General features: G+C 33.7%; 1 protein-coding gene across 4 annotated transcripts; it reads left to right on the top strand.

The window, feature by feature from the left end:
• Positions 1–2,326: 2,326 nt before the first annotated feature.
• Positions 2,327–9,170, top strand: LOC116171569 (CUGBP Elav-like family member 4). 4 transcript variants are annotated; one of them, XM_031488489.1, is made up of 7 exons: positions 2,327–2,504; positions 2,701–2,830; positions 3,105–3,257; positions 3,854–3,952; positions 4,639–4,719; positions 5,171–5,329; positions 5,471–9,170. In XM_031488489.1, the coding sequence occupies exons 1-7, from the start codon at positions 2,424–2,426 to the stop codon at positions 5,596–5,598; spliced, it is 831 nt and encodes a 276-aa protein (XP_031344349.1). In that variant the 5' UTR covers positions 2,327–2,423; the 3' UTR covers positions 5,599–9,170. The 4 variants fall into 4 exon arrangements, with proteins under 4 accessions (XP_031344349.1, XP_031344348.1, XP_031344347.1 ...); XM_031488488.1 differs by having other exon boundaries at positions 2,331–2,504; positions 3,093–3,257; positions 4,642–4,719; XM_031488487.1 differs by having other exon boundaries at positions 2,331–2,504; positions 3,093–3,257.
• Positions 9,171–9,717: the final 547 nt, after the last annotated feature.

Genomic DNA, 9,717 nt, shown 5'->3' with positions numbered 1-9,717 from the left:
GCACGTACTTATAGTAAAAATGTAATGTATGCCGCATGTAAAATTTTATTATAACACATCTCTATGTAAATGTACCTAGGTAGTAGGTACATAGTACATACACTTGTAAAAATCCTATGTTAAATCTCGCGTTGTCCCAGAAGCAACGAAGAGGGTAGAAACTAGAAATAAATAACTAAAGTGCATTTATTTCCAAGATAGACCGCAAGTACAGCGTACACCAATCGCCAATAGATATGTTTTTTCGCGTCCCAATCGCCCTTTGCGAGTACCCTCCTCCGACAATGTTCTTGACATAAGGAATTATTTATATCGGATCACGATAAGGGGTCGAGGAGGAGGACTATGGTTGGTAGAAATTAACTTCTTTCGTTGAGACCTTTCACTAGAGTACCATGAAAGATTAAATTAATTGATAAAAAATGCGCTAAAAAAAATAACTCGGAGTATTCTGGACGAATTAGTAAGGTAATAATTAATGTTCCATTCATTATTTGTGTACATCCCATGTACGAGATGGGTCCATCGCTAACTTAGTAAGCGATACTGTAAAAAATATCAGCGTATTGTATTAATACAGTAATACTTTTTCGAAAGAAATTCCCCTTATTTGATGGTTTTGCCCGTCCGTCTGTTCCTCGTCTAACTAGAGAACGAAAATCGAAAAGAGAGAGCGATGTCGAACATCCGCCAATCTATTTCTACGAGGTCAAAGATCCGTGCTGAATCCCTTTTTAAAAGGGTTTGTCCAACTCAAAAATTAGCGGAAACAATTCATCTATTCCTACATAGGTACAACTAGTGCAGCCTCTAATAAAAAGATTTAAAATATTAATTTTGAGGGATGGTTCGACAAGGATTCGAGGCAGAGCTGTTATCCATATAGTTTTTGTGAATTAGTAGAGAATTTTTAACGTACCCATTTACGCTTTATTAATGAGCGCTAGTATTTATCACATTTTCCTTTGCGTAAAAAATGTAGTGGTTTTTGAGATCTCTCGTAAATACAAGAAATTTTCATTAAAATATAATCTACTAAGTTCCTGTAATCTTGCAATTTCCATTAGCAGCATAGAAAGAGCGTTAAAGGGAAGTATAAAACAGCCTCATGCATGTTTAATATTTTACCCACAGGGTCACTCGTTCTTCCAGTTAATGGGACGCCTTATTTAATTTGTATGAGAATGAAGTTGCCATTCAAAATTCCCCCGACAGTTTTAGTGATAAGAGTAAAAACTCGTATAACTCGGTGTGTTTAGGCGAGCGAACACTGCAATGGTACATTTCTTTGTAAAATTTTAAGTTTGTATCTGAAATGTCAAAATGTCGGCAGTAAAGAGAATTTTTATTGCTTGGTATTTCTAACACTCACTCTAAATTCCCTCGTCCCCAAGCATCCTGCGGCATTCAATAACAAAATGTCTCTTCGACGGAGCGCTGATCCGATGAGGAGACACGCGGAATTGGATGGCGCTCTCCAGCCGGGTTTGGATTTAACGATCTCTAATAGATTTGTGCGAACAGCGGTGTAAAGGAAAGCCCTTGTCAGAGCGAGATTGTGACCACGCCGCTGCTCTACATTTGAACCTACGCGATTGAATTGGTTCCTTGGATCAGTAGGAGCTTTTCTTCAAAACTGCTTTATTGACAGTTTTATATAAAATATTTTTAGAACCACTTTGAGCCTACGATAACTAAAATTCACGAAAAGGAGGCACGCATAAACCTCGACGAATTTAAACAGATGAGTGCACAGAAAAATCCTGCAGCTTTTCAATCATCCTTTCGCTATTCTGTTGTATTTATGAACAGTTTTCTCTCTTCTAGGGTCATAAAAACGACGCATTTCAAATTTGCGGTGATAAATATTAATATTCAAATCGCATAGGATGCCGTAGAAGCATCTGATATAGATGTACGTTTCAACGTACAAAATACTTGCAAAATTAATTGAGGTTGAAATGTTATCCTAAAATAAATAACTGACCACCTGTTGACGATAGGAATGCAAACAGTTTTTCTTAGTGGTTTGCGAATACCCACATCTGTTTCCACTTTGGTATCCCACGTGCAAGAAATCCTGGAACGTGTCCAGCATACATAGTAAGATTAGGTTTCCCTTGTTAATGAAATGGGTTATTCGCTTTGTTGAGTTACTTAACCCTTATTATTCGTATTACTGTTGTCATTTTGACATAATTAATGAAATTTTTTAGGGGTTACGACAAAAACTCGACGCAATGAAAGCATAAAAATTGTTTGATACACTTTTAAATATTCGGTATTTGGTATACTTGCGACATAAATTAATAACTGTAATAGGTATCATTCCGAATGCTAAAAGTGGATAATCTTTGCAGGGAGCTTCTTCCAGCTTAGTGGTAAAGTTTGCAGATACTGAAAAGGAACGTCAATTGAGACGCATGCAGCAGATGGCTGGAAATATGAGTCTCCTCAACCCTTTCGTGTTCAACCAGTTTGGAGCCTATGGAGCTTATGCACAGGTAAGTTTTGGAAACAATTAACTATTCTACGAAGCATGCAAAATAGTTTTAAAATGTAAAGTTTCGAATACTTATAAATACAATAACACATTTCTAAGAATAATATGTAGCTTAGTAACTTTGGAAATTGAAATTCTTCTGCGTGTCCTATTAAGTACAATTATAATACCGTCATGTTTCCCTGTTGGAATTACAGCAACAAGCAGCTTTAATGGCAGCAGCGACTGCACAGGGTACATACATCAATCCAATGGCTGCATTAGCCACACAAATTCCACATGCCACTCTTAACGGAATGGCTAACTCCGTCGTTCCGCCCACATCAGGTGAGCTATATTATGTTATCTATAATAATCATGATATACCGGATGGAGGTTTAACTACACACTTTTTTTTTTAATACTTTCGTCAAAACTCTCAACGGCCGCTGCGTCGAACATACTCCTAAATTGTGTTTAACCTAAGGCCCTGTTACATAGAGTTTTGATTGATATTAGAGATAGTTTGTTATTACCCTGGAAAAAGTCTCCACCCGGTATATATATTCGATTGTAGTTATTATTTTCATCATGTTTACAATTTTGACAGATGTGGGTATAGGTACAGGTTCTGGACAACCAGTAAATGGAACCATCCCTAGCTTGCCTTCACCTACCATGCCAACTTTCAATATAGCTGCACAAACACCTAACGGACAGCCGGGAGGAACCGAAGCTGTATATACTAATGGTATTCCTCAAACGTATCCTGCTCGTAAGTACACCATCTTCTATTTTTAGCAAGTTGCTCTGCACATTTTGTTAACAGTTCTTTTTAACCTATAAATATGTTTTAAAAAATTATCGACCCTAATCCCAGCAATGATGGATGAAAAAAATAAATGTTGATTATGACTATGATGGCATCATGCATGATATACAATTAAAAATATTCATTTATCATACAGGGGGTAACAATTAAGTAGGTATCTCAAAAAAGTATACTCAAAAACCTAGCCAAATTCGTTAATTTCGTCCTTGTGTTATGATAGCAGAGAAAAAAATACAGAAGAAACGCAATCTACTTGAGACTGCTTCCAAACGAAACATTTTGGAGGTTCAGTTTTGTGGAAAAAATGTTTGTTTTTTTCCTCTCGTCCGCCCATTTTTACAGTGTTACACACTATATATAATATACACACGGGATACAGCTATACTCTTTCGTTCATGGTATTTTTAAATATTTATATGGTGGAACAACTTTGATTGAAACCTCCCTTTTTAACATAAGCAAATGCAAAATGTGAGAGATAACTTGCTCTTAGCAAACAGGTTGATCTGTGACTGATAACTAAACTTATCGAAATTTAGATGCGCTTCATCTGTCCATTCCAGCGCAGGGACTGCCTAATGGTGAGGCTGCGCTTCAACATGCGGCATATCCTGGAATGCAACCGTATCCTGGCGTGGGTAAGTTTCCTTCTGTAATGAAGTTGTGTCGTCATGAAAACATATTAATAGTAGGCTTTATAGTTGATGTAATCAATAACCTCTATGTGTGTTTTATACTCTCCTTTAGAGCTTTGTGTATGTTTCAGCTTGTTCTGTCGAGAGAGTAGTTGCTAAATGTTTTAGTTTGGTATTGGCTGTAGTGTATTGTATTTTACCTACTAATATTTTGCTTTACTGTGTATTGTAGCCTTAATATATGTACGTGTTTATTTCCTATTGGTCAAATGTTGAACACCCAATGTACTTATATATTCATTGTTATTATTAAATAAGTGACTATCATCTAACAAATTGCATAACTAGCAATCATACTAATATAACGTACCACCACAAATTTTGCAACATGTACTACTGCTACATATAATTACATAACTATCAATGAAAGTTTGCGTTAATTTAATTTAATTTAATTTCGTTGATATTGTTAGGGTGAAACCTCAGAAATACTTATTTAACATAATATTATTTAAGAAAACGTTTATAAACTCACTTATCACTTATCCTCTTTCTCGCTGTTTTCAAATTTTTAATCATTAAACTTTTCTATGAAAACGGTATTAAAGTGGAAAAGCTCAGTAATTAATGTAGCATGCACAGTTGCATTGATGGAGAAAGTATTGGTGTGATTTGTTCACATTTGTCAGCAGCTTATCCTGCGGTATACGGCCAGATCCCGCAGGCAATTCCTCCACCCATGTCTGCAGTTGTTCCCACGCAGAGGGAAGGTAAGGCTTCAAAATCGATCATAAATTTTAAATATTAAATATATACCTAGATCTCATCACGACACCCCCAATTAAATTGAAACATTGCTTAGTAAACAAGCTTCAATAATAAATTTATTGTCGTTTATTAAATGTTACATATCTATGGTGTTGCATCAAGTCCTTTGTGTTTGATGTTATACTGCACTGAATGTACAGCATTGGCTACAGTCCAGCGCCACTGTTTCATTGTTGTGTTGATGTGCTCAATTTAGAAATACCATTTTCTTATTGCTCTTTTTTTTATTAATTAATTTAGATGCATTTAACTAATTACATTTTCCAAATTTAAGCACGGGTTAATATTTTCAAAAACTTTTATTTCAGTAAATATCTGATGCAATAAAAATTTTCAATTACTTCATTTCACGCAGAAATTGGACCAAATCACTTATCCAATGTTTTTGTGTAGGTTGCTCGATCTCCGGACCCGAAGGTTGTAATTTATTTATCTATCACCTACCTCAAGAATTTGGTGATGCTGAACTAATGCAAATGTTTCTTCCTTTTGGAAATGTGATCAGCTCAAAAGTATTCATCGACCGTGCCACTAACCAAAGCAAATGTTTCGGTAAGCGTTTTTTATACTGCTTAGCTAATTTGGGTTAGTCAATACTGCAGCACCCTTTTTTAACTACGTTGGTTAATATTTTCGTTGAATGCATTCTCTCTGTTCGAAAAGATTAGTATCAACTATTTAATTTCATTGCAGGGTTTGTATCATTTGACAACCCAGCAAGTGCCCAAGCAGCCATCCAAGCCATGAACGGCTTTCAAATTGGAATGAAGAGACTTAAAGTGCAACTAAAAAGGCCCAAGGACGCAAACCGACCATACTAACCTTGGCTTTCAGAGCCCGGCAAGCAATTTAGCTGCACCCATCAGCCATTTAGTATACTAGTCATAGCCACATTTTATTACTAAGATAAGGTTTCCTTTTTTGAACTTGCCTGGAATATTGCTATTTTAGGCAGCATTGTCCACTTGATTATTCGAGAATTTCCAAATGGGCTGTGATTAAATAACAAATCAGTGTTTGATTGTACAGGCCGTTTTGTCTTCTCGTTCGTGAAATGTACCTATTACTATTTTGACATTTACGCTAAATTGTATGTATTGTGTGTTAAACTGTAATTGAATACGAAATCATTAGAGTAGGTAATGCTGCCCTTCGAGTAGATGCCAAATTAGTCCAGGCAGAAGTTCACAGTGGTTCTAGTCAAAAGACTTACTCGGAGTCCAAACTCACAGAGATACGTGATGTATAAGTGTCTCTGCTATATTTAAGAAAAGCTATGACATATTTATACATAAATTAATAATACTTATACAAATTAGTATAATATATTTCTACTAAACTTTAAGTAACATAATCGTTACAAACGTACCAATTATAATATTAATCTGTACATTTTAGATAATAGCAATTTAGAAGGTAGACCAGAGAGTGGCGCGAAACCGTACAGGTTAAAACCTATATCGATTTTAGAACAATGGGTTTGCAGTTTATGAATTTTATCTAATATATAAGTTTATATATCAAAATGCAAGTTGTCGTTTTTGCCAAATAGTTGTTGAGAAGTTAGTTGATGCTTTTGAGGGACGTTAGTCAGTCTCAGACCGGGGAGACAGTAAGCGAGTACTCGGCTGGGCCACTCTAGTCAAATTATCCAGCCTTGCGCTGCATATTAATTAATATGATTAGAACTAATTTAGGTATAAGAACATATAAATATATATAAATATTAAGTAACATATAAAAAATATATATTATACTATTTATTGAATATTTAATATTCTTAGATACGTTTTTTTTTGTTGGGCTAAGATCCAATTGTGCAATATTAACTGATCGACTGATACACAATAGTACTTCGCGTACTTATTTTGTACCTATATTTATTGTTTTCGACAAATATTGCAAGCAAATATTTTGCTAAATACTATGTAGTGTGTAATTTAAGGTAATTATACCCATATATCGCGACATATACTCATTTTATAAATTCGAAAATTAAATCTAATTGTTTTAATTTCTTTGTGCAGACGAAAATATATTTTCTTAGTCCGAATTATGCACACTTATCTACTATTTTCCTTTCGTCTCATATAACATTGCGATGATTAAATGGTAAATTATTACTTTATAGCACACACTACATTTATATTCTTCTTTATTAGTAGTAGCATTCCACGCTTGCTTGTTACATTCCTTCAGCGCTGGAAGTAAATATAACTAAACGTACTAAATGCTCGCGGGTGAGCAACAGCTTCCCGAATTATGTAGTCTAGTCATCATTCAATTATAGTATCCCCAATCAGTACGAGTGGATAATAATCAATCTTAAACGCAGCGAAGTGATTCTAGGATACAGGGTATGTTTTTGCAATTATTTGTGTAACATGTTCTCATCGTGAGAGGGCGTACATCGTGTTTCTACTAGTATAATAATGTAACCATGGTCCGCGTCCACAGCGGATTGCATCCCTCGCTATCATAACCCATGCTGTAAATAAAAGTCCACATGACACACCGTTTTATATAAATGTACGGTTCTTTCTGTGTCAAAAATGAGAGAAGTACCTGTCAATAACGTTTAAAGCTGTTTTTATATTTTAGATGCCAATTCACCGACATAGGCTTGATCATATTCTTAGTTCTAGAACCATTTTATAAAGATAGGTATAATCATATTCAAGGTAGGAATATAATGGTAGAATGGATCATTCACAAGAACGTGACAATTGTTATAGGTACAGCAAATTTTGGCTTTGGGTTTGGTTGTGTAAAGAGTTACTTCAAGAGTACTCCAGTGAAGTGAATAACATATCCTGTGTTATATCAGTAAATCCTTAGGTTCTTACATACAGATGTGTTATTTTTGTGGATCTCTTAAAAGTTCCTAATTGAAGCCTTTTATACACTACACAAATATATTTTCGTTAATTCGCAGATTTTGACTCAAATAAGAGAATGTTTTCCATGGAAGCTCTAAAATAATATTGTGATAACATATTTTATAGTAATGGTAACTATTTTTATTACTACCTTGCAAAGTTTTAATTTTAATCCATACAAACATTCTTTTATTTTAAGAAAAAATAAATTACACCTAGGTATAGATAAATAATTGGCATTTAATTTCTTAAGAACTTCACAGCATTCTTGAAGGAAACACTATATACACAAATCCAATTAAACCGCAAGCATGTCCATTGCCTTTCTTACATTACTTTTAATAATAATCTCACAAACATTAATGTACTGGGATCAAGGAGGATGAAGGCAAGAGATTTTTGAAGAGAGGTACATTTCCTAACAAACCACAAAATAATAGTTCTCTTCTTCTTAATTCTCCTTGGTTGGGACCAATACAACCGTTTATTATTTGTAAAATCTACAAAATATGTTTCTAGTCATACCAGGTGATTCGATAATTTATTTATTGTACTATCTAAGTATATATTTTAGATTATAAGGTATTAATTTATTCAATGATTTATTATCTCTTTGTACTATACTATCTAATGAATCTACAAAAACTGCTTGTAATTATCCGCAATATGTACATTATTGAGGATGAAGATATTGTGTAGAACTGCAGTACCTTAGCTTATGCTTCAATACAGTATTAAAGCGGTCCGCTGTAGAAAGATAGGGTTGATTTTGGGCATGGTGCGAGTACCCAGTTATCATGAGTCACCATTTATTATATAAGATAATCCAAACCATACTCTGTTGCATGTCAGTTTAATTACATTTTACACAAATTATTATAGAGTAAAATTATTAAAATATATATTATATACATATATTATATATAGTAGATACCTAATTAAATTGAAGTATTTATAACCCTTTAACAGTTGTAATACGATAATGTAAAAACATATGATTAAATTAGACAATGAATGCGTGTACTTTTATTATCCGTACATAGAAGTAATCATATTATTTTTACACTGTCAATTTTGCTGGTCTTTATATTTTTTACAACCGGTTGCGTGTTCTCATCCAACCACTTAAATATCGAGACATTAAGCTGTACAGTTTGTGACTACATATTTAATATTTACAATTTATAAATAAGATTTAATTAGACTTATGGAAAAGAAACGGCTGAGCAGAATTGGTGATGCTCAATAAAACACATAATCTACCTATTGTAACAATAATGTAATATTGGGGTTCAAAAAACAAATTGTCTTGATTCTATATTTAACATAATTTAAAAAAAGAAATAAATCCAACTCAAATTTCTATTATTCATGTTACATGGTTATTGCCATATGTATTTTTCGCCATATATTGATTTGGATTTATTTTTGACAGTTGATTTAGCTTTTCAATTCATATAAAACTTTATAAAACAATTACAAATTAATAAAGTTAACTATTTAATGCATACAGACATAGATAGAGTTTTATTTATCTTGTGTGCACTACTGCCAAAGACTTGTTACTACAAGTCTCTGACTACTGCACCTATACCTGTATTCATTGGAATAAACATAACTCCCAGTTCATGTTGCAAATACACTCTCTTCAATGGTATTCAATGGTAAGTATTACAGTCTCGGACAAAAGGTGACCACAGGCAAAGTAATGTAAAATTAAAAAATTTAAATTGAATAATAATTTACCAAAACAAAAAATACTTTTTTCTACAACTGTCAAAAAAACCTGTCATTTTCTGACGGATTTCGAAACGCGAAGTACTAGATTTTTAAACGGTTAATTAATAGGTAAGGTTGCTATTGACAACGTGCGCGAAATCGTCAACAGTGAAAAAAAGTATTTCGCGCACGTGACAAAGTTGAACTTAAACAGTAAATTTAATTAACAATCGGTTCAGTTGTAGAAAAAATATTGTATATAACGCTAGCGCGAAGTTATTTCGCGCATTTGACTGATGTTTTGACTCGGCTTCGCCTCGTCAAAATACCTTCAGTCTCAAT

This window comes from Photinus pyralis, unplaced genomic scaffold (assembly GCF_008802855.1).
Source record: "Photinus pyralis isolate 1611_PpyrPB1 unplaced genomic scaffold, Ppyr1.3 Ppyr1.4_LG5, whole genome shotgun sequence".
Taxonomy (NCBI): domain Eukaryota; kingdom Metazoa; phylum Arthropoda; class Insecta; order Coleoptera; family Lampyridae; genus Photinus; species Photinus pyralis.
Note: the sequence above shows the minus strand (reverse complement) of the source record. Positions and strands in the feature narration are given on the sequence as shown.